Source organism: Chroicocephalus ridibundus, chromosome Z (genome assembly GCF_963924245.1).
Source record: "Chroicocephalus ridibundus chromosome Z, bChrRid1.1, whole genome shotgun sequence".
In the NCBI taxonomy this organism is placed as follows: domain Eukaryota; kingdom Metazoa; phylum Chordata; class Aves; order Charadriiformes; family Laridae; genus Chroicocephalus; species Chroicocephalus ridibundus.
In genome coordinates, this window is record NC_086316.1 from 55,876,313 (window position 1) to 55,901,782 (window position 25,470).

General features: G+C 39.2%; 1 protein-coding gene and 1 long non-coding RNA gene across 7 annotated transcripts in view; one reads left to right on the forward strand and one right to left on the reverse strand.

The window, feature by feature from the left end:
- The window catches only part of LOC134508951 (uncharacterized), a 56,323-nt gene that overhangs the window by 8,136 nt on the left and 22,717 nt on the right, over positions 1 to 25,470 (forward strand). For 3 of the 5 annotated variants that reach the window (XR_010069187.1, XR_010069188.1, XR_010069186.1), the window contains exons 2-3: positions 805 to 925; positions 12,864 to 13,120. This is a non-coding gene — a long non-coding RNA (uncharacterized LOC134508951). Of the gene's footprint in view, positions 1 to 804; positions 926 to 12,863; positions 13,121 to 15,654; positions 15,791 to 19,392; positions 19,483 to 25,470 lie in introns of those variants that run through there. The other 2 variants (XR_010069190.1, XR_010069189.1) reach the window with 2 other exon arrangements.
- LOC134508946 (programmed cell death 1 ligand 2-like) lies at positions 10,017 to 24,956 on the reverse strand. 2 transcript variants are annotated; one of them, XM_063321169.1, is made up of 7 exons: positions 24,790 to 24,956; positions 18,727 to 18,795; positions 17,117 to 17,479; positions 15,763 to 16,047; positions 15,060 to 15,200; positions 14,278 to 14,319; positions 10,017 to 12,135 (listed from the first exon to the last, which is right to left on the reverse strand). In XM_063321169.1, the coding sequence occupies exons 2-7, from the start codon at positions 18,779 to 18,781 to the stop codon at positions 12,053 to 12,055; spliced, it is 969 nt and encodes a 322-aa protein (XP_063177239.1). In that variant the 5' UTR covers positions 18,782 to 18,795; positions 24,790 to 24,956; the 3' UTR covers positions 10,017 to 12,052. The 2 variants fall into 2 exon arrangements, with proteins under 2 accessions (XP_063177239.1, XP_063177240.1); XM_063321170.1 differs by lacking the exon at positions 24,790 to 24,956 and having other exon boundaries at positions 18,727 to 19,037.

Sequence of the window (25,470 nt, forward strand, 5' to 3'; positions counted from 1 at the left end):
ACCTCACAAATACTAAATAACCTATCAGAAAAATAAACACATTAAAGAAGAATGCATTAGAAAAATTATAGAGAGTTAGTTGACTTTATCCACATTTAGAAAAATCTCTAACTAACTATCCTGTCACCTGCTTAGAGATTTGACATTCGTAAATAAACACTGTGTGGAGCTATAGAGCTTGTTCTTCTGGAGATGTAAATTAGATTAGAAGGGGAAGTGCTTTATGAACTTCTGCTTTTAGGCTACACCCCAGTAGTCACATTTTTTCAGTCACTGAACCATGACAACCTTTTAGCTGTTCCTTGATAGAGTTAAATAGACATTTTCCTAAATGTAATCAAAGCATTTGTTTCAGTGATACAATCTTAGTTAAAAAAAGAGAGAAGCGTTTCAGCTTTTGTAGACCATACCCACAAAACTATTGAGTGGGAAGCAAACTGGTTGGAATACTGGCAGAACAAAATACAGTTCTGCACATCAATGCTTACTTGTTTTGTTAAGCAAGTTATATATCCTTGGATGCCATTTTTCCAGCTCAGATACTGCTTTATGACTTGGCTTAATACTTATAGTAAACACGTGACAATGAATGCAAAATAAGGGCATGCTCAGGCAGAAATGTTTCTATTACTCTTGTTTTGGAATCATATGATGAAACAGCACCAATTGTTCTTAAACAGTCCTGGGAAACACAGGTCTCAGAGTGACTGGCGTGTTTACAGTCTAATTAAGAATAATTACTACGTTGTATTAAGAATACTATACTTCCATATTAAGAGTTATTTTTCTGTTTTGCTTATGTAGGCCAGTGAAAATTGCTGGACAGACCCGAATATGTTGAAGTAATCTCTGTGACTGAAAATGCACGTGCCTGAGTGAGGACAGATGCAGCAAGGTGTTTAGTCAGAAGACTCCAGTTTAGCAAGTATGTGCTTTAAGTGCCTCTGTGACTCCCATTTGCTGCAGTGGTAGTTAAATACGTTAAACACTTTAGTACTTTCAGTGTGACTTACTGTAAAGATGAGAGGTTTTTATTCACACATTGAAAATTAGCATGTTTTTAATGTACTCCTAAACCAGGGCTACAGTATCAACTCTTAAACACTTTTAAAATCATTGACGTTTTGCCCTAACAAATGCCAACTCAATAGTACTTTACTGATAGAAATGAGAAGGTTATTTTATCAGTGCATAATTCAAGGTGGTCTTGTCACTTGAACACTGTTGGCTGTTCTCACCCTTTCACATCAAAAAGGCGTACCAAGGGCAACAAGAATGATCAAAAAGGCCTCAGGACTGCAGGCTCGTGGCTAGGATCTGACCCAGGGCTAAGTTCAGTGAACAGGATGTGGAAAATTATTGTACATGACCTGAAAAGGACTGCAAATGTGGATGTATGTGTAAGATGTGTGAGTGAGTGTTTCACTATTGACCTTCGGGACTGATCAGCCAGGGAGGAGGACCTGGATGAGGCCACCTGCATCTCCATGCTTATGTGAATGTGGTTTGTGTTTACATGGGAATCATGGAAGGAAGAGATGAGGAGGAAACATTGCAAAATCTATCAAACTCGACGGTATGAATAAGGATCTGGTGTTCACTGGCCCCTCCAGTCTAAGACTTAGAGAGTATCCAATGAAGCTTGCCTTTGGATAGGCACTGAATAAACAGGAGGAGGAAGTCAGTGGGTCCACTTCTTGAGCAGGCTTTTATGTTGCAGACATGTTTTCTTCCCATTTTATGATTTTTTCTGAAAGTAATGGATCAGCCAGTATGTATTGTTCCTTGAAGAGCTTGAAGAAGTTTACATAAAGGATAAAAACCATAACGCCCAGAATCAAAATCCCTGTCATTTCTGTGTTCTCTGTTTGGGATGCATCGTACATAGTTCATGAGCAGTCCCCAACATTAAACGAGGCAAAACTCTCATGCTTCATCCACAGTATCCCGTGATCCTCCTTCAACTTTTACTCAGGCAACACATTTCAAAATGCCGTGTTTGTGTTCTTTGACAGAGTGTCCATTTTATCGAAAAACCATGTACAAATAGATAGAATTCTAGTTAATCTCTACTGAAATGAAAAAGGGAACCTTAGTGACTAGCCAATTACAAATTAATTTTTTATAGATGGATTTGCAAAATTTTGTTTGCTATTTAATTCCTCTGATAGATACCTGAGAGCTTATGGGAAGGCACACAGGCAAAACTGTTCCTGCAACCTTTGCTTTTTCAGCTGGAAAAAATTACAAGCTTGCAAGGCTTGTAAACAAGCATAACATGCATAACTGCAGTCAGTAGAAAAATTAGGTATATAGATCCAGTCCTTGAAACTGTTCAGTTTTTGCAGCTTACATTGAACATAAAGGGACTTGCAAGACCTTGGTGCCCCGCAGGATGTAGCTCTATCTATATATGGGAAAAAAAGATACGCCATTGCTCAGCAAAATTTGGAGAAAAAACAAGATTTAAAAAAAGCACTTGTTCATGAGCACATGCTGTCTTGTGTCATGTGACATTCTTGGTCTTGTGATCCTCTTCTCCAAGTTTTATGACAATCCTTTTAATATTGACATTTCATCCTTTCTTCCTTCCTACTCCCACTATGAACTGGATTTCAAAATAATATGCCTTTTGCTGAGATAGCAAAAAAAAAATGCCCATGTTACAGGCAGAGTCCTGTGCTACATTACAGATGCGGCTGAAAGGTCTGATGAGAAGCTTCCAAATGCGATGTGAAAATCTGAATTAAGGAGCTGAAAACTGAACTTCTACCAGTAGAAGAATAGAAGAGGTGCAGAAATACAGGATTTTGCACCAGAATCAGGACATTATAATTTCATTATTGACGAAACAGGTGGAACCACTTAGCAATCTGGTGTTTCAACATGTGAATGACAGGCAAAATACAAGCCTCTCTCATACCAATAGCAATGGAAGGTACCACTTTTATGCCTGCTTGACAAGGGCTAGGTGTCATTAAAACTCTAAGAACACCAGAGACAGATTACGAGTCTCTCTGTTACAAAATTCACACATGTTGCTAGTGTACAGCAAACAATTTTTTAAAAAAGAACAAAAACCAGATCTTGCAGCGATGTTATTGTTTTCCCTCAATGTTTCCTACGAGAAGCAACTTGTGCAGTTGTTCTCATGGCATTCAAAACAGCCGTCACACACCCACAGCATCCTTGGACAGTGCTTAGGCATCAGACAGCTTGCTGATTGTATTCATAGAGTTTGACTTGAAATGGCACCTTAGTCTAATAGCATAAAATATTCAAATCTCTATATTTGTAGAATAAAGCCTTTAGAGACTCACCAGCAGAAACGGATTACTGGAGACATCAGCCAGAGAGTTGTACTCTGACTCAGTTGGTGTTAGTAATATAGGTAAAAATGTTAACAAATGTGTGGTCATTTTATTTTTGCTTTTTCTGTGTCTGCTCAAGGAAATTTGAAATATGAAATATGCAGAGGAGGGCAGGGGAAGAGGAGAGGAATCAGACAGAAAATAGGACCGAAAGCCGTTAGTCTGGCACACAAAGAAACCTTTAGTAATTTGCTAACAAATTCCTGATTAGAAACACCAGCAAAATCCTGTTACTGTTTGAGACACAGTATTCCAGGGTTATGTGCCCAACAGCCAGGGCAGCGGTTAAATAACTGAACAGCAACAGAATTTGCTCAGCTATGAAACTATTTTGTTTTCACATCCTCAGGGCTGCTTAGTAAAACATGCTGCTGCCTTTTCCCTGTTTTGCAGGGGAGGAAGTATCATAGCTACCATCTGGCTTTGTCTTTTTTTAATAGTACTTGCTTTGTTCTTGCATTTTGCCATGTTTTTTTCTACATGTGATGGGATCTTATTATGGGATCTTTTTTGTAATTCTCCATTACTCTGCTATTAGGTCTTTCTGTAGTACTTGAGCTGATGATTTATTCAACTGAAGATCACTTGGATCCATGCCATGATACCTTGTGTAATGCTCTCTTTAAGTTAAAAGGCCTTGGCTGAGCATGGCTGTTCAGTAAAGGTGGAACTAGTGCAAGGAAGGTCTCTACCACTTGGTATTGTGTTATCAGCCCCACCCATCTTCTGGTCTGCTGCCTTGTGAGAAGTAGCAAAGTTGCAAAGTCATGCCATGTAGATGTGGGAAGCTGCCCTGAGGTGGCATCTTGTTAAAGTTAACCAAGTTTGCTTTGAAAAAGAGAGAAGTGAATAGGTCACTAAAGCATGTAACCAATCTGCCTAATTTGAGATAAGATCTGTTAGCAGCATTGTGGTCAGCTCAGCGGAGCTTAACTATAGAGAAACTGGAACAACTTTTGTTTCTTTGTTACTTTCATATTATCAGGGAAAAAAGTCCATTGGAGCAGGTACAGGGATCAAGTTGGCCATATTTCTGCTCAGACTTTTCCAAATCTCCACTTGGAACTCGGGCTGTTCCTGCTTTTCTAAGGAAAAAATAGTGCTGCTGTGCAATGAAGAGCAACTGGAAATTAATTGACTTTTAGTTTTTGTTAACAGTTATATTTGAGTATGAATATAATAGCTCTATGCATCAGTACTTCCCTATTGCATTTAAAAATAGCAACATGTAGTTAAATATGACAGTTAAAGCAGAAGGAGCATAGTTACTGCAGAATTGGCTGCTCTAAGAATGGAGTCACAGGAGATGTCCTACTCTTGTAAAAAGATGATTGCTATTAAAACTAGTAATAATGAACATGGGATGTATTACAGAAGGCAATGGACTCCTCATTACTAGGGGGCTACGTCTAACAGTAGGCTTTAGCTGTCCTGGACAGCCTCATCGATGACCCCCGCCGGTGCACCCTCTGCCCATGGGCCCAGGAGCCCCCTTTAGGCTCGTGCCCAGGCACCCAAGCCTTGCCTGAGCTGAGCTGCAGGTAGGTCTATGCCCAGCCTGTCCCCCGCAATCCTGACTTACTGCTTTTCCTGGCTGGACCGTGGGCCCATCTGTGCTGTCGATTGCCCTCTTTCCAAGCCTGGCTGGCTGCACCTAACTGGTTTCTAAACCAGCAGCAGGTCCCTTTACTGGAGCGTATACTTTATGACACTGCAAGATGAGGGCCGTTTCCCATGACAAGTAAGGTTTCAATACATATCAAAGCAGTGCACATGTTCTTTTTCTCCTGGGAAAAACCCAGATTTGAACAAGTGTCTGGCCAGACACCAAGGGCAAAACTTTTTTATTAAAACAGACATTTTTTTTGTTCATAGGCCTAAGCAGTCAGAGTCTCTGAGTAGGAACTCAGTAGTGGATAACTGCAGCTTGTTACTTTTGTTTATTAAAGAGGGTTAGGAAGGAAAATTAATACAGGCAACACTTACTGTGAGGGAAACAATGCCTCGAAAGTTATAACTGTAGGAACGCTGCTGTCCTCACACGTATAGACCTCAGCCTGTGGTAAAAAGGCTTTGTGTGATCTTTAAGACAGGAGCACAGAAGGTCTCATGATTACCATGTCCAGGACACCAATGTCACAAGACCCAAGCCATACAATCCCTTCCATAAACTTACTGAGCGCTAGCTGTAAACAAGTTTGGGTTTTGCTCTACCATTTTCACTGAAAAGCATCTTCTGAGCTTCCCTACTATAAAATGCTGAAGAAGTTTAATTGTTACACTGCATTTAGCACAGAGCCACTTTATACCTTTGTTTCTATGCCACTGTTGACTTTTAAACAGCTCCTTTCCATCCTGGTGGACTATTCCTTCAATAACCTAAATGAGATATCTTTCTTAACTGCAATTCTGTCTTCCCTCTCAACCAGGCAGGGAAAATCCAAGGAGTACTTGAGTACTACAAAGGGCAATGACAAAAAGGACAACTATGCAGGATGGAAACAAGAAACTTAATTATCTCAGTTGTGATCTTTTTTTGAAATAACATGTCAAGGAGTAAGTCATATATATAGCACAGAACTGGAGCTAAGTTTTACATGCAGTTGTGCTGCCATAACTGACAGGGTATCTGAGGCAAATCAATTAAAGAACGAAACTGAAAATATGCAGATCAACAAAGGATGCATGATTTATATCAAGACTCATCACAGAGAAGATGTGTAGGTTGGTGACCTTTGACTTGAGAAAATCCTTGGCCTTCGCTACATGGGACTGTGAGACCATCTGCTAGTTAATTTTGCTAATCACTTCCTACAAGTCTTCATAGCATTCCCTATTTGAGTCAAGAACCTTTCAGCTTCTGCCCATTAGCAGTTTGCCCGTCAGGCAAGATGCTCACCTAAATCTCCATATTTCAGACTGTAGCCACTCACCTGGAAGCACCAGGAACATTAAGTTATCCCAGTGCACAGTTTGGCTTCCAAAATAATGGTGCCCTTGTCTGAAGTATCAGACATGGGGCAAGGTCAGCAATGGCTAACTGAGCAAAGTTGGCACATGCCTTGAAATGTGTTCTGGAGTACGTCTTGTCCAAGACTGTCTTCACTGATGCAAGAAAATTTTTCACACCCTTGGGCTTTTTCCACCTTCCTCTCTCCAATGTGGGGTACAATTGTATAACTCAGTATTGTGGAAATCCTGGGAATACATAACCCAACCAACTTCCTCCCACTAGAGGCGACTGGGGCTCTGATCTTCTGTTGTCTTGCAGCAATTGTCATACACATTTTTAGTTTTGGAAAGCTGAACAACTTGGTGGAGGTGAAGTTTGAGGCTTGTTATAAAGAATCTGAACAATCCTTCATAAATGTGACATAGGGGCAATTAAAACAACTGGCCCAGCAGTCTTTTCTGAAGTTAAACTGCAAATCTGTTCAACAGCAGAATGTATGGGAAAGTGGAAATAGTTCCCATTCACAGCATATACTAATCTTCATCCAGTTCTGCGAAATTTGACTCTAGATTTCTTGTAAGTAAGCTTCTTAGCTGGGAATTCACCAGATTCTCCATCTCTAAATTTGCTGAGTAAGATTCTACTCCTGGCTTTGAGCATTTAACTAGTCCAGAAGCAGGCTCTACCGCTGACATCTTCTGCAATATCTCAGAAAGGTCTGCATTCTGTGGTTTACCTTTTACTTCACAACTCTTTAGGACCATGAGATATGTTCATGGCAAACATACAGAAAATCAAAGACTTTGCATATGTTGCTTTTGCTCAATAAATTTGCAGCTTTCTTGCTGCCTCAGTTTTCTCACCAGGCTGAGACAGCTCTGTGGAGTAGGGTCACAATATTTTGGGGATTTACAGAAGCATTCCTCAACAGTTCATGGCTTCTTGTAAGAACCAGGAAATTCTTTGAGCTTACAGTGCTTCATCTGACTTTACTATTCTCACAAAAATTCTGAGTCCCTTTTAAAAAGAAAAATTGTTGGCCTTCTTCTGTTCCCCTTTCCCACCAAAAGCTTCTCCTTTCTCAGTGACATTCTCCGGTTTATATGTCTCTTCACCAATACCTGACCTCTTTGTTCTGCCAGGCTTTACTTTCCTGCTCCATGAATACAAGGTGGAAAGAGTTATTTCAGTTTGTCAGCTTAGCATTTAGGTATAACTGTTGCCAAGCTGGAGCATTATTAAGATTGACAATTGTCTGTTTTAGATCTGGAAAAGTATGTTCATCATCTTACCTGACAAAAGGTGGATCTCATACACATATGCAGTCATCCAGTAGTACAACAATCTTATTGCGAATAATATTTCCATTGCAATTAGAACTCTAAATTTCTGACTAGATAGATTCCCCACCTCACCACAGAAAACCCTGCCTTGGGCAGCTGAGATTCATGTAATCATCTTGCCCCACTGCTTGAAAAACACGTGTGTATAACGAATGCACTTAAACCCACCCTTCAAATTTCTACTGCATATGGTTTGTTTTATTTCCTTATGTAATGTGGTTTCTAACACAGACTTTACATGAAAGACGTTTCACTTCTCACTCGGAAAAGCCCATTAAGGAAAGAGGCTTGTGAGTAAACAAACCTCAGCTGCAGAAAATGGGCAGTAAACATCAAAACCAAAAGCAAATACATCTGAAATTGATTAATGTTTCTTTCAAGTCGGCTTTTAACAATGTTTGCATGGTGCACTTACCTGTGTCAGCTACTTTTTACCATATGGCTGCATATTGCAGTTGAGTGAAATATTATAGTGCGCTGGCTATAAAATAGTATTGCAGAGCACACTTGACAACATGCTGAGGAAAAATAGGATGTCTTGTCAAACCGGATGACAGTCATTGATCTGGGGCTATACTTTCAGGCCACACTTTTATCAGAGTATAATAAAAATCAGATAATTACAGGATATGGAAGCTAAATGAACAAAAATTTACAGTCAGCAGTCACTTTTGGTTAGAAGGGACTTCTGGAGATCACTTAGTTGACCCCCAACCCCACAGAAAGTAAAGCCAACTTTGAAGTTAGATCTGTTCCAGTAACAGTGATTCTTTACAGTATAGAGATGGTTTGTAAAACCTTTCTCCTTTGCTATTTTGTGAAGTAGGAAGTTACTGGTTTTGGTGGCAAGCAGCATGTTTCTGTCAGGTGAAGGAAGAAATTCTGTAAGAAAAGATGACTGCATCATTTCTTAAGAAAGACATAGGGTTTTGTTCATTGGCAATCCAAACCTCTAAAAGGCATTTCCATCTGCTCACAGTAAAGCCATGGTCAGAATTATCTGCTAGTTTTCTGGCATGCAGATGTAGGTCTCATAAGAACTGGCCACTAGAAATCCTTTTTCCATTTCAATCTTTTCCCAAAGATACTAACAACATTCTTGATGTTAACTGTTGCTTTCCACCATGTCTGTGCCAATGGAAATCAAGGAAATGGAGTGGGTTTAGGCTGTTGCCGGTATGAAAATGTGGTACAAAACAGAGCTAATCTTACTCTCCTCTGTGCTCCTAATCACAGAGCAAGCTGCAGCTCACAGATACTGAAAATGTTGCTGTGGTGGAAAGGCCCAGGTGAACCTACTGCAGGCCCTTAAAATCTACCGTAAATAGCAGAGGTGAGGAACGAGCAGGAACACTAATCAAACAATTTGCCAGTCATCCCTGTGCTAAAATGGCAAATATCTCACTCATAGTAAAGCAGGCCAGAGGATTGCAAAAGTAGTGTTCCTTAGCCAGACAAGAAGAATTCACTACTTAAAGCCTTTTTTTTTTTTTTCTGGCTTGTGAAAAATGGTCATCATTAAAATTCAGGGAACTATGCTTTTTATGACTATAAACCAGTGGGTAGATTCTTTGCTTATCTTTTCATACAAACATTCCACCAGCTTTAACTGAATCCATACCTTTACACAGTATACTAACATACTATTGCTCATGACATTCTCCTAGTTGGGACAAATGTAAGGACATTAATAGAAGAGGTAAATATCATAAAAGATAACAGAAGCTTCCTATGCAAGGTATCCACTATGCCACTCTAAAATGCCAGTTCAGAGTACAAGTAAGTTTTAAAATCAATCCCTACAAACTAATCTTTATATTACATCTAAAAATATCTAACATATTATGGTCTAATAATACCAGCTCACTGTAAACTTCAAAACTATCCAAAAAACACCCAAACCCAAGCCCTTCAAACATTTTGCAGGCAGTTTCTCTGGATCTGAAAACTCTTACTTCAGCTGTTTCAAGATAACAGCGTGTAAGCAGTAGCTGAAGCAGAAAGAACAGAGACTCATCGTATCACACACATATCATATGCTCAATGGTTTACAGTAAAAAATAACTCATGCGTGAATTCATAGACACATACAGACTGGTCAAGCTGCTGACAAGCTAGCTTTCACATACTAAGATGTGGCAATCATCTTGATTCATTTTTATTGCAGTTCATAAGTATCCAGTCAGAGCTGGTAAAAATAGAGACTCGTAAACCAAGATACATTTCCAGGTATTCTTATGGTTATTACAGTAAATAGTATTATCGCTCCTCTCATATGTAATGGAGTGGATAGAGCAAAGGATTGTTGTGCAAAGCTGAGCTGCCTCTCACTAGAGATGCCAGGTGAAACCTTTCAATGTACAGACCATTAAGAGGGAAAGCAGGGTAGTGTTTGCTATGCCTGCTAAATGGATAGGAAGCGCTGCCCACACCTGTTCTTCCCTGCCCACGCCAAGCCAACATTTACTCAGCAGCATAAGATAATGTCAGGGTGACTTCCATTTCAGTAAGGAACAACGATAATCAGCATAATCTAATTTCAAAGGGTGTGAGGTACTGTTTATGTTCATGCACATAAATTCAGTTTTAATTACCTCCATTTTGTGCTTATGAGGAAAAAGGAAATAGAAAAATGCAAAATGAAGTCCTTCCAGGAACACAGTGGGTTAGATTTTTCACCGCAGCTGACAGAAGGGCCTCATGGTTCCCAGCAGAATACAAATCTGGCACAGGGAGAAAATGGCTTGACCTTATGCACTGACCCTTAAGTATTGCTAGATGGTGCAAGCCAGGGCAGTTCCCAAGCTGCTATTGCTTCTGAAGCTAAGCAATGCTTCAAGAAGCTGCCTCTGATTCTCCAACATCTACCTGATCTGCCATGTCAGCGAGGACATAGCAAGCCTGGTGTGGATTTGTCTCAGCTGAATCCAATGGCTACAAATGAGTATTTAAAGGTACAATACATAGATATTAAAGTAGAGGTGATGACAGAGATTGTTTTTTTCTCTTCCACAAGTAAAATCAGCAGCAGCCCTGCTATTTAAAATTAGACATCTGGTGAAACAGAAGAGGGTGAGGGTCTCTCTGGTCTCATGGCAGCACTGTAGGTCCACTTTGTGTTGGAGTAAATAGCTGCAACGTGACACTGGAGAAGCAGCTCCCATCTAATCCAGAGCAAGTGCTATGAAGAAAACCGTAACATTACTGATATGATATTTTTTGTGGAACAGATAGCACTCTTCCAAGAATGAGATAATGACAAAAGTAATTCCCATGTGAACACCTTTATTCAACCTTGTTAGGTCTGTCTTAGGAGAAAACGCAGCTCACCAGAGCCAGTGCTCTTTGAAAATAATATGACAAATCCTACCCTGTGCCCTTGCTTCAGTATCTGATGATTATCCAAGATGCAGAATTGTTTCCTGTTGGATGTTTTTTCAAACCTGGCACTGTAGAAGCTGTGCCCAGCACATGGTGTATTCGCAGTTGAATGAGGCATTTTTAGGCATTCCAGTAATAGGAAGTAAAACAGGTAAGTGCCTGGCATGGAAAACTCATATTTTCCTCCGAGAAAAGTTAAAATTACTGTCTAAAAATAATCAGTGGAGAATCTGGCTGAGCTTCATTTTCACTTTTGCTTCCAAATTCCTCCTAAAGAAAATTCTGTTGAGTAATCATTTCAAATGTAAAACTTCTTACTGACATGTAGCATAGCATCACAGTTCACGTTTTTTACTTGACTTATTGACGGGGTTTTACACAGGCTGTGCATTAAAATTCTCTTCTGTGACATAATGTTGATTTACTGTTGGTGTAGGTATTTTTTTTGTCTGTCCTTTGATTTAACTTCAACCTTTTATTGCTTTTGTGATATGAAATATCTTCCGTATATTGCCATGCTGGTGGGTGCTGGTGGGTACTGGTGGTAATTTCCAGTTTAATGTTTTGGAAAGTTTGGAAATGAGAGACAGGCATGTAATGATGTCTCCACCTGAAAGTCGACTGTTCAGGCTTAAGATAGCGTGTATAGCTTTTATTCAAATTCCCACAAGATGTTTGAATCCAAGCACCATTCCTGAGACTGGAACAGTTAATAAAGGCATTCCTAAACAAAAATTCCTTGAGCAACAGTAAGTCCAAAAGTGAAGTGTATAAAAGGCACTCAGATAACCTCTTCACAATGGTAAACCACATTTCATGACAGCATAATTCTCAGTAACTTCAAGATATAGTCTCTGAAGAGGCATATCTTTCCATTGCTGCAGTGCCAATAAATCCCCATGAGTTCATTGTTCGTCCCAAAGCTAAAGTGCTGTAACTTTACTTTGAAGTCCCCAAAAACAGATACAAAAAGTGCAAATTATGGCATGTGAGAAGAAGAGTTTTTACAGACCCACACTCCCGCTGTCTCTCGAAGCCGTGATAGTTGACAAGTATAAAGCCTCAGTTTGAGAGTTAAAATCGTCTCCTTAAAGAAAGAAAATGGAATAGCATTATTTTTTAAAGCGGCAATAATTTAAGCAAATAAATATCCTGATTTTAACAACTGAATGGTAAAGAGTGAAATCTCTGTCTTCATTGTATGCAAGCTTTTCTGGGCCATGCTGAAGTTACAATGGCTCCTTAAAGCTGCCATTAATTACAAAGACATCGTGTTGCAATCTTTTCAAAGGGAAGAAATTTCTTTCTCTGTTTTACCTGTGGTCCAAATTCTGTATTTTCTATTATGTCAAAGCTATCACTGACTATCAGACATATAAATGAAATAACAAAACTGAAATCTGGTTAGATAGCATCCACGGGAATGCTTGTCAGTAAAATCTGTGCATCTGAATAAAAGTTTGCAGAACTGGGACTTCAGTGATGAGGTCAAATGTCCTACATCTTCAGTGCTGATACAGCTTGAGCTGTAAGTTAAAATGATAACACGAACAATCCTTGTTCCTGTAACCAGGGCCATGTGGGTCATTTCCAAGGCTCTCTGGTAAAGTATCTGTGGCTTTTATGTTTCAACTACCTACTCATCATGGAAAAAAGGTTCTTTCCAGTGTTTTTTAAAAATATGTGATGCTGAGAAATATAAATGTTTGTCATATGACTTACTGCATGTTGCATAAAGATTTTCGGTCATTAAAATGAAGAAGTAAAACAAAACCACAGAAAGCAGTAACCTCTCCTTCAATTTCTTCATTTCAGTAAGTGCACAGAGGAGGCTGGGGCCTACAAAGTGGAAAATTCTACAACAGTAATACAAAAAGCCATGGGAAGACATGCTGTGCTCAGACAACCTGCACTGGGATTACGCCTGGACACGCACCAACGCTGTCCCCCAGATTGACGCTTGCATCGAGCTTTTGTTCATTTGCACAGGGCATAATTCCACTGAAGTTTCACACCATCATGTGAAAAGTAAGAAAGGGCCTTTGACTCCAGCAAGTGCCAATTTCTGAAAGGTGAGAGTGTTTTTTTGAAAGTGTCATTTTGACTGTAATATCTACTGATGGCAGTGGATTGGACAGATATGGTTAAGATGCAAGCTGAGGTTATATGAGAATCAGTGAATTCATACCCCCTCCATCCAATCCCTAGTTTTCATTTCACCTACAGAAGTCATTTTTCAAGGTGGTGACTTCTTTGTGTATTTTTTTTTAGCGGTGAGAAACACGGGTGGCTTCTCAGGTAAATTGTGTCCTCGGAAAAGCCCAAACTCCCTACGTGTCCAGAAACTGCTACATATAGTTTCTTCAGGCTGCTTGGTCAGCTGCATTGCAGTTTTGCTCCGATTTTGCTCCTTGGGAGAGAATCATTCATATTCCTGGAACACATTAGGCAGCCTCAGGTCTGGCCTCAGTAGGCTGTGTCAGGAGCTGCTTGGACAGCTGAACCCAATACCGCTGTTCCTAACATTGGCCGCAGCCTTCCTCCTGACAATATGTTAACCTTTCAGACTTATTTGTACGTAACAAAGCTGATTTATATAAGTAGGTATTTTAAGATCTTGCATATCATATTGCTTTTTAGTTTTCTACGGTGGTTTCTTTTTTCAGTTCAATTTTAGTACAGGACAGTTATATGCATCCTGATACTTTCTTAGGCATTACCTTCCCTCTCCAGTGTAAAAATTCCTAGATTTCTAGGAAAGTCACATACTCATAAGATGAGAAGTGGCTCAGCAGATGATCTAATATTCCAGATAAAAGAGGTATCATTATTTGTTGTTAAGACCTGTGGCCTAAGTCAGAAGTATAACAGACTGTTACCACAAAAGTCTTGATGCCTTACAAAACAACCAGCTTTCTGTGTGTACCCTACTCAGCTGAGGCTACTAGAACTGCACTGAGTATACAGAGGTATATACCGAGCTATCTATGCAAGCTATCTGTACCTCAGCGAAAGGGAGCAAACATTTATAAATTTTTACATCGCCTGTGAGAAAGTCATAACCTTAGATACTGCATTTTCAGAAAACTGAAGAAAAGTTGTATTTAAATGCAAAAGTAGCCTCTATTATGATGTAACATTATTTAAATTACCATCTACAGATTTATAAAGGTTTTAGCTGTAAGAAGAAAAAGCCTTAAGCACAAATATAAAAAACCCTATGACTTACTCTTCTCATCTTTCAGGTTAGGCTTCAGTTTTCTTTTCCTGTCTGTTAAAGTAGATACATAAAAATTTAGCTTAAACATTTCTAGACTTGAAAGAAAAAATACAATTCAACAAACTTTTAGATTAATCTGAGCTTTAAGCACTTTTAGGTTTATTATTAACTCATACCAAATACATAAACTTCTCTACAAATTTTTAACCAAATTCTGAAGTCCATAACAGCAAGACTTTCATTTCACGACAGTAAGTACGTTTGTCTGAGTTTATTGGAGTCTATTCATATTCAAGAAAAGACTAGAATAATAGCTTGTTTGCTTTATTACTTTTCCACTGTTGCACCTGCAAACAAGGGAAGAAACACTATTCATAGTAGTTCTGTACAGCATACTGTTTCAGCTATACAGCCTTAATGTCAAAAATAAAAGTTCTGTATCATATGCTGTAGCTACAATGTCTTTGTAGCCATGAATAAAACCACCATTCAGACTATGTTTTTACAGCCCATCTTACCCAAGCCAAAGCTTGTTTATGTTCTTTACAGAATAGTAGCTGGTCAGATTAAAAAATATCTTCCTGTATACCTTGTCTCAGGTAAGTAGCAAGGCGAGGAAAATAGAACCTAACTCAAATGATCCAAGATTCATTTTAGAACAGGGCGCATCTAGAAATTAAATAGGACCAAATTCACACAAGCATGCCTAGACTTACTAAAATTTCCAAAAGACCATTCACAGGGAAAATAAAAAATAAGTTAAAAGATCCACTGTCTGAAGTAAAATGTACCTTTTTTGGGTTGCCCATTCTTGCATGATTTTCTCTTTTGAAAGTATATTAGTGCAGAGGAAAGGACAGCTACCATCACACACATGGGGACGATAAATAAGATCAGGGATTTTTGTCCGCTATACTGTGTACTTATTAAAGCTGTCAAAAACATGAAAAGGAAGTAAATTTATAATTTACAAAACAGGCATCATTTATGAAGTTATCAGTTCTGATTTTCCAAAGTCTTGCTCTGGCTGAGCAAAAGATTCTTAAAATTTATCAACGTAGTGTTTTACACTCATTTTATGAATACTTTTTTCTGCAATATTACTATAAGAAGCTTTACAATAAATGAATCAAATCTCTTATTTCTATGGCACTTGAGTGAGCACTACTGCAGTTCATCTGTATCATATTTGAAGAACAATTAATTAGGAGTCTAGGTCAGGGAAGACACCCATGCAGATTAAAGAATTCCCTCTGTCCTGGCTATCAAATAATGGGAGCTACCCTAAAATTAAAATATACTGAAAAATGACAGGCTGGCTTGTTGGACTGTGAGCTAGCTGAGGCTTCAAAGACGTAAATAATACTGACTTGTTTTTTTTTCCAGAGCATCAATATTACACTCTCTTCTAGAACCAAATTCCAGTGTTGGCTCATAGGACACGATTTATGTTCAAACACTCTCTGTCTCATACAAGTTCAAGGTGATACGAACCTGAAGTGGAAATGTGAGCTGAAGTTTCTCCATTCAGGTCTTTATTCCAGAACACACAGCTGTAGTTCTCACTCATATTTGGTTTGAACGTCAGGATGCTGGTGACATTGTAGAGGCCATCTGCAGTCAGCGTATAGGTGGTATTTGCAGATCCGCTGAGATTGAACTTCTTCTCATTTTGCCAGAAAACCTCTGCCAGAGGAAAGCCTTCTGACTGGCACATAAAAACAAACTTGTCTTCACCTGGTTTTCTCGTTACTTGAGTGTTTATCCTCCTGTAAGGTGCTGCATAAGAAGTAGTAGAGTGAAATTACTTTATGCAACAATAGTAATTTTCCCACTTCACTTCACCCCCTTCCCTTTATTTTTTCTATGGTGGTATCTGTGGTACTTATTTGAAATGATGAAGGATGTTTTGTAGAACAATTCAATATTTGTTATTCAATCCTTCTCATGCCTACAGTCACAGAGCTTAGATGACTACTTTATACAGGGCAGCAGTTGACAATTTATAATTTATCAATACAGAGGAAACGAGTGAAATCTCTTGGGACTCTATTTTCACTTTTTGAATATGCCATTTAAAGGCTGGTTTTAATGTTTGTTTTACCATAGCTTGCAGACAAGTGCGGTATTTTCATCTTATTAGAACAAAATGAACTTAGAATTTCTCTGAAGATAGTTCAGAGGAAGCAATGTGGGTCTTAAAAATGGCTGTATGCGTTTTTGCGCATGGCAAAGCTTGTTATTTAAATGCCTGGGTGGGAAATGAATGCTGCCTTGTATCACACAGACATACAGCAGTTAGTGGGAAACACCAGAGTCTTTTCAAAGGACTGGTCTATCGTGCTATCCAGTAACATGCGCCTTTATTACTAATGTCCATTTGGCTTTGACAAACTGAAAATCACACGTCCGTGCTCTGGGAGCTGCAGTCACTTGGGGAATTCCCAGCCACTTGGGTAGCTGCAGCAGGGCTCGTAAGTAAATTAAGGCCCCTCTGAGAGACTTCTGGGAATGGCCAGAGGCGGCCTAACAGGGCCGGGTGTCAAATTAGAGGCAGGGTGTAGGGGGACTGGAGAAGAGGGTGCGGGAAGAAGGAGGAGGGATGAACGAGGAGGCAGTCACTCCTCCTCTAGGGCACGAGCTGCTCCTAGAGAAGCTCAGCTGACCATTGAACTAAAGACTAGCCAGCACTAAGACAACTGCTTCGGTTCCCCTGGGGCCTGAGCACAGGCTTTTGGTGAGAGAATTAGCAACAAATTCCTCCAAATTAATCCATTTCTACAAACCTGTAGGAATTTAGTAGGGGCCTCTCGATGACTATATACTTCCATTCAATTCAGCCACTAACCTTTTACTTCCAAAGTAATGTACTTGTAGTCCACGCCCTGGTAGTCAATGACACAAAGGTATGATCCTGCATCTATGATCTTCACGCCGGTGATCTGAAGGATAGCTCGTCCAAATTTCAGTTCGCTGTGCAGAAGTGCTGCTCTTCCTATGTAATCGTGATGTTGGGATGGAGCAAACGCCTTCCCATTGTGGAGTGTGTACACCTCTTTTGATTTCGGCTGGCCCTGCTTTTTTTGCTCCCAAACAACAGTCAGGAGCCCTAGGTTTAATGAGCCGTTCACGGGGAATCTGCATTCCATGGTCACGTTGCTCCCATACTCCACAACATACAGCTGTTGAGGAACTTCAACTGTAAACAAAGCTAGAGCAGGAAAAGAAAACAGTTTCGTTTGTTCTATTCAAATATGTTCTGATTTTCTTTAAACTTGGGCAAAAAGGTGTCATGTAGTCAAGCATATGGTTACTGGTTTGACTAAAAGTTTTAAGCCTTTTTTTGTCCCTGTTCAGACTAATATTTTTACCATGTCAGTAGTATTTATAGCAAATCATCTATGTTCTGTATTGATTACAAAGTCTGAAAGACAAGGACAAAATGAGCAATTTTCACATTTTAGAAATAACTTAAGGCTGAGTAAGTGATTACACAGGGAGAACTTCTGTGAAACTATGATTGTATCTTATATGTCCTAGGATTCTAGTAAGGAAACAGTTAATTTTGAAAGTAGTATACCTAATTTCATTATCCTTTACAAAGAGAAAATCCAGTGTAACTCCTGTGAAACTGGATAAGCATGTGTAACTTGGAAGAATTGCTATGTAGCAATTAGAGTTCCATAAGCCTGGGGCCATGTGAGTATCATTTGATGCTATGTGTCTTCTCAGATATATGCAACAGTATTACAGAAAGTATATAAAAATAATCTTCTTAGCCACTCAGAAAATCTGAAATTCATATTTTTATGAATATTTTACCATTTTAAAGTGTACTGATAAAGGAGAGTTATTTATGATACATCATTCAATATACCTTGTTACTACTTTCTATATTGGATGTACCCTGTATTGGTAGACTTATTTCAAAAGCACTTGGAAATATTGATAGTAACATTCAAAAGAGAAGTTCATGCAACTGTTTGTGAAAAACTTAGAGGGAAAGCTTCAATTCCTCTTAGCAATGTTTGTTTATTCACTTTAATACAACTGTAGTGAGGGTAAAAATAATATGAAGACGTGCCAAGCCCCTTTTGGGCTTCAGCCAAGCTGCTCCCGCTACAGGCACCGACAGGGGAATAAATACACGTGGTTTTACCTCACTCGGCCTCACACTGAGGTTGTTTAATTTACAGTTGCCTTAGGTGGGTTTGGTCATCCTCCCTCTCACAGCTATGCCTGTCCATACAGCATGCTTTAAAGAAGCCCAGTTGTGGAAAGCAATGGACATCTGTCCTGCACTCAATTAGTACACAGTGCGTTCTGTAAAGCAGAGCCTCAAGACATCACTGGCTATTCATCCAAGTGTCGCTGGAGATGCTGAAGCCCATGTGCTGAGGGCGTAGCGGTCTCTGCATTGGTTCTGCTGGTGGAATTGAAAGGCAGTTTCTCTCTCACCTGAAACCACATAGAGCTGTGTTTCCACCAACAGCATTGTGAGGATCTGGAACATTTTCTCAGGTGGATCTGAAACAAAAGTAGGATTGCATCAGATTGCATCACTTGCAACAACTGTCTTCTGCTGAGATGGATTAGAGCCATACTAGCCTTAAAAGCCTATCACAGCTAAAAATCATCAAAAATAAAAACAAACACTAGACTACCACTAGAAATAAGGAAAATCCTGATTCAAACGATCCATGCACACACACAGAATATGAACCACTGACCTATGTCAATGAAGGGAAAGAAAATATTGCCACAACTTCGTCCGTGAGGCTTTCAGGATCCGTACCTTGCAGGGAGTCTTAAATAGTCTGACAGAGCAGCGCTTTTCAACAGCTTCACACTGAAACTGTGAGAGCTTCATAGACGTGCACAAGCAGACTTTGTAACTGCCTGCACTAACACCTATGTCGTTTACAAGATCACTAACCCTGATTTTGTTTCAACTCTGCTTTGTATACTTTTTTGAGGGTACTTATTGTGTGAGTTCTTTAACCTCAGGACCAGCAGATACCGGGAGCTCCATGTGAGGTATTGGAAATCTTGGGGTAGGTAAATTAAAGTCTGCTTCAGAATGGATTAGGTTTCAAGTCTGCTGCTAATTCTTTCCCTTTGCAGGTGGCCATGCCTGCCATGTACAAAGTACCTTGTATTGCTGACAGTAAACCAACAGCCCTGAAATAATGCAAAAGCAGAAAGTTGTTTTAGAGTGAGTATTTTCCTGTTCTAGTAACAAGAGAACTGTTGTTTGTGCTTCTGTATACAGATCAGCCTACCTAAAAAGCAAAAAAACTCCACAACCCAGGGACAACAGTCGTAAAAAAACTAATGAGATAACAGATCAGAAGAAAGAATTACTTTGAATAAGGCATGCTAACATACAGTATAATCTGAAAGATTAGAGGAGATCCAGAAATAAACATAAGGAAGTAAAGAAAAGAAGGAACAATTTTAGACTTCCCCAGAGCTAGACTTACTGGAGAAGGCTTTTAATTTTACTTCCTCATTCATTTGTGCCTCAGCCTGAAACATTTTGGCTGTGATTTTCTTAGGTGCTGCATTTTTCTGATTGCTTCCACCTTTGAGGTCTCAGTACCTCAGAAAGTCAGGCTCAAGCTTTATCAAAGTTAGCAGCCAAAATTAGAGGACTTTTCCTAAAAATTTAGACCTTAATCTTTTGATGTCACCGCTGAAGGTGACTTTTATGTTACCATAAAGGTGGATATGCAAACTACAGTAAGCAGACTTATTACATGTAAATGAAAGCTAATTACCTTTATCAGAGGACGGACTGAAATGCCACTACTTAATGTGTGATAAATGGGTAAGTATTTTAGCTGTATGAGAAATGAGCTAATAAACAACATCAGCATCGATATCTCCATTTCTTGCAAGCAGAAACAAATGTTGCCCTGACAGGCAGGTTAAATTTCACTCATTACGTAGCCACCACAATGTGTCACAGTTAATACTATAAAGAAATTTACTGTCCTCAGTCTCCTGCTATACTCACTTCTCCACACAGCCTACCTAGAAACAGGTGGACATACAGGGAAGAACTGAATGAGGAATTTAACAGTATTTCCTACAGATATTTAGATTCCTGGATTAGCCTCATGTGGGACATTTGGGGTCATCTGCTCTGTTTTTACAGCTCGGGATACATTGAGAATGCAGAGTATGTATCTGGCATAACGTAGGGGAAGGGGCTTTTTATAATATACATATTACTGAGAGTAAAAGGATAGAACAAAAATAAGGGGATACATAATCAAATCCGCAGCATAAAACAATCATAATTATTAAATATCAAGTAAGAGCAAATCTTGCCTGACCAGATGGATTAGTGTGAGAAGAACACGACATATACCATAAATAGGTAGAAGAACCAAACAGGGAAACATTTTTACTTGTGGTACTGAAAGCAGGCTCATGGAATGCTTGTGGAGATCAGTAAGGGTCTGTATTAGAAGGGTCAAGGAACTATCAGCAAGGATCTGTATTAGAAACTGCATTAGAAATTATTTCCGTGCTCGCACTAGTGGACATCAGCCCGTCGCGCAACCTCGGTGCAGTCTACCCACGCAACCTAATCATCTGGCTCTGCCAGGCATCCTGACATATTTCCATAAAGAAGGCCTGCATGAGCATCTGCAAGGTGATTTCTTCTGAGCTTGCAGTACCAACCACTCATGCTGTTACAGAATAGCCCTAATTTTCTCCCTGTCTTTTGTAAAACATATGCCATGCCCTGCTGTGCAGTAGCCCGTGTACACAACAATCCCAACAACTTTGTCACAGCACTGTCTTTTTTTTCCTTTAAGCAAAAGGCCATTTCTAAAGCATATTCTTCATCTGTCTGTTACAACTTCGTAGGGATATAAGAAAGGAACCATAAAACTCAGCAGTTAGTGGTTCTGGAAGCAAAGTCAGGAATTGAAATCCACATCTGAGAACATGAGGAAGTTGTATGACATTTCAACAGCAATTCGGATCCTGTCAGTAAGTTGGTTTCCCAGACCAACCTGCAGAAGAAAAAGCAAGTTTTCACACAGTGCTGTGTGATTACGAAAATGAAGCTAAATAAACCTTTGAGGGTTGAGGTGATGAGGGTTCATAGCATCAGACGTGTAAAAACCGTTGTGGCTTTTTATGAGTTGTAATAGTTCCAATGAGGATGTAGGGCCCAAGACTAAAAAGTTGAATCGGAACAATGAAAACAAAGGCATTACAATATGAATGGGAAAAGGGGGGAATATAATCTTCACTTTTTATACAGCTTTTATATTTTACTGTAAGTACTAAATTGAAACCCATACTTGACTCTCTTTGGCTCAAAGGAGCGTATTCTGATAAGTTTTCTTAGTGAATGCTGAGAGAAATCTAGAGGGAAATGATAATAAATTGCTAAAGTTCCACCAAATGTCAAAATTACACTGTGTATAGTTTTCCTACTTTTGATTCAGTTGATCATGTCTATGACTTTAGTCCTGTCTCCAGCTCACATGCCGACAGGGATTGTAACGCTCATCTCAAAAAAAAAAGTATTTTTTGACCAACAAAATGCAGCAGTTCACATAAAATTTCAAGTGGTTCACCAAAATTTTCCTGGTAAGGAGTGAGAAAGATGTTTCTTGTTCCCTCAGAAAATTTAGACTTGGCATTCCCATTGGCATACAGCATAAGCTGTATGCTCCAGGCCATAATATTGTTTTCAACATATTATTCAATTTTCAACATAAAGCATAGACTTAATTCAATTCTACAGACAGACCTGAAGAGGTGCTTGTCCTAACAGAGCTGTATGTTATAAAGATGGTCTCCGGAGGTAACAGTGGTGGAAAAAGGGCAACGTCAAACTCTGGTGTGTGCTTAAACCATGGAGCTCTTGAGCAAAAGCTGGGATAGTTCTTTTAAGTAGCTGTGCTTTGAGTAGATCTCTTTGGCACGTGTTTATTGTTATGCCTGCTGGATCTTATTTTCAGGGAACACTCAGGTTGTGAATCACAGTGAGTTGATGAGGGAGGATGGCAGCAGTCTGTTCTGATTCTAGGACTGATTTGACCTCACTTAGTGACAGCTCCCACAATGCTGACAATATTGAAGAGTTTGCAAGAAGCTTTGTAAGCAAAGGAACATGGAAATCACAGACTGAAACCCACATCTGAATAACGTGAACCGTGAATTAAATTCTATTCCTTTCATCCATGTATCTGGAAGATAGTAATGCTTTTCTTAGATAAAAGGGGCGTCTTAGTGTAAGACCTTAGTACAAGACCCTCTGGCACCACCTTTGTTTAGTAGTCTTGCTGTAATTGTCCCTGCTCATTGCAGGGTTGTTGCACTAGGTGACCTTAAAGGGTCCCTTCCAACCCAAACCATTCTCTGATTCTCTGATTGCTGCCAACACAAGAAGAACAAAGGATCCTGTGCAGCATGAATCTTCTTTATGCTGTCCACTAAACCAACACAACCAGAGGCACAGTCACTGATTCAGGGACCTTATAGTCTAACAAATCATGCATAACCCTTTCCTGGAAACACCATTTCAGCTATTAAAATGTTTGTATTCCAGTGAATGGATGATTAAGAATAGTAAACACATTTAGCATTTAAATAATGACACTTAGCAGCAGTAAACAAGGAAAGTTTCATAGACCAAGGGCATATCTTCCACTAGAATAATCAGAACTGTTGGAAAAATCTAAACAAGCTTCCAAGAACATCGTCTTTTCTCCAGGTTTAAAGCAGATCTCAAACATACATAGAAGGTTACAATAATCACTCAGACTTCAGCCATAAATATTAAAGGATTAAAGGACTAAGGAAAGAGTAGTTAGTCCTTTTAAAGTTAAGTAGGTATGGCATACAGACCCTTGTTTGTATTTTATTTCCCTTCAGACCAAGTTAGCACACTGACAGCACTTACGATGAGATCATGCTCAGTTTTAGCAGGTGTAACACAGGCATTCTTACAAAGTTCTCATACACATATGTACACTGCAAAAGATTGAGGGGTCCCAGCCACTGCTTTCTTTGTCTTTCTCTGTTACTGAAACTCCTTTGTCTTCTCTGCGTCTTGCGGTTTCAAAAGCTTCCTTCCAACACTCTCACGTGTGCAAAAAAATAGAATCTTCAGCCTCCTCATGAAATGACTAAACTGATTTTCCCTTCAGTGAAGGATCCAGGTTTTTTTTTTTAAAAAAAAGTTTAAAATCCTAGGTCAGAAAACAAACAACAAAAAGAGGAGCACTAGATCCTCATACAAACTACATCTGTTCTATAATTCACCGTCACAAAGAAGGTATTTTGTTGCCATTTCAGGGATTTTGTAAAAAAAACTAGCAATGCATATTAACATTTGTTCAAAGTCCGTTTCTCAGGCCTGCCTCAGTATGTCTTGTGGACGTAGTCTTCAGCTCTCAGTCTCTCCAACCCACCCCACACCCACACACCCCTTCTCTGCTGTTGCACCCTCACTGCAGCGCCTTGTTGTCCACCTCACTATGTGGTCAATCTACTTTTGGGTCCATTGTTTTATATCTGATGTTCACATCACCTGTGACAGCCTATTTGCATTCTTTCAGTCTGCTCTCCGTCTCACTTCGGCTTTCAGGTGAAGAGATACCATTTCTCACTTCCTTCTTTGCGCACCCTCGCTGTGAATTTTCACTTTCCCTGCCTTGTTTAACTGTCACCTGTTGTATCTTTTTCACTGTCACTTTTTTTGTTCAACGTTAAAAACAATAATTCTAATACAATCTCAAATAAGTATTTTTTTCCCATAGATGTTAGGATAAGATTGCGTTTAAATTTTGTTACAGAGAATGTCGTTAACTACATTTAAAATGCAGCTATGTATTCTACAGAACACACGCCTTTTCAGGTCGTAGCAGTGGCACTGAACAATACAGGGTAACATTTTGGTGCAATACTCTGCATATCTCCAACTTCAACAGAAAGAAACACTTTTCAGAGAAGCACAAGAAATTCCCCACTTCTAGCCTGTGCTCCTCCTGGGAATGCAGAAGGTGAAAGTCCCCAGATTTGCTGTACAAGCAAAACAACCTACCATCTGCAGGCAGGGGCTTAATAACAACGAAAAGAAAGCAGGAACATACAGATACAAATATATACATATTTATTTTTTTCTCCTTAAAACTCTTCCCTGAAATTCAGAATAAAAGATTTACAAACAGCAGCAGCCAAATGCATAAGCTGAAGAGTCTCACTATCACCACTCTTCTGCCTTCACCTATGACAGAAGATAGAGTTGCGAGACAGGTTCAGCTTCTGAAACTCTTCATTCCCCAGGATTTGAATTTATATGGACCTGTGTTTTAGGATCTGGGACTTATACAACCCCTGGTTCAAAATCAGAGTCCACTCCCTACAAATCATTTGAAAATAAACCTAATTTAAGCAAATCTTAAGAATGTAAGAAAAAAAATCTGCAATCCCTCAGTCAGAAATACAGTAAATATTGATTTGCATTTTAGCAGCAATTATACTCACATCAGATCTTTATGCAGTCATTGGAAGAATCAGGTTCATATAACAGCTAAGATTTTCCAAGTTTTACAAAGTAGCTCTATCCTATTGGCATGATAGCAGCAACTATCCACCTCTCGTGATCGGTTTAAAACATGCACCAATAGCACAGCTTATAGGCTGATCTTCAGGCTTTATGTCACAAAACAAGTGACTGTGTTAAAAGGAAACCACCAAGTTTCTTATGAATTTGTGAGCAGTTCCAGTTTCATTTTGGTGTTTCATGATGAATGTACTCTGAGTTCAGCACTCTGTCTTGCTGAGAACATGCATTCAAACAAATTTATTCAAAGCATTCTGTACAATTCATATGCTCAAATTCTGCTTTTAATTACACTCATAATTTTTTGCTGAATTTATATTATAGCTGTTTAGAGCAGTATAGAGCCTTGGCATCTGAACTTGCATCTACTAGAACTGTTCTGCATTCACCAAACTATCAAGTTACTTTTTCTTAATTTTCATTATATTAATTTTACAATAAGTCCTCAAGAGATTACCTAACATTTGCAGAACACATTTGCAGAATACATTTCCTGATCATTTTCATCTATATCCATATTATTAGCAAAAAAAAAAAAAAAAAGAAAAATCAAAATGAGGGTAGTCAAATACTGTTGCCCAGCAAAGTTGTGAGTCTCCATC

What these genes read in the sequence shown, in the direction of transcription:
- LOC134508946 (XM_063321169.1), bottom strand. Translation starts at nt 18,781, where the DNA reads ATGTTCCAGATCCTCACAATGCTGTTGGTGGAAACACAGCTCTATGTG. An exon ending in CATTACTTTGGAAGTAAAAG is followed by an intron (nt 16,048 to 17,116) that starts GTTAGTGGCTGA and finishes CTTCTTATGCAG; the next exon opens with CACCTTACAGGAGGATAAAC. An exon ending in AGCTCACATTTCCACTTCAG is followed by an intron (nt 15,201 to 15,762) that starts GTTCGTATCACC and finishes TGTTTTTGACAG; the next exon opens with CTTTAATAAGTACACAGTAT.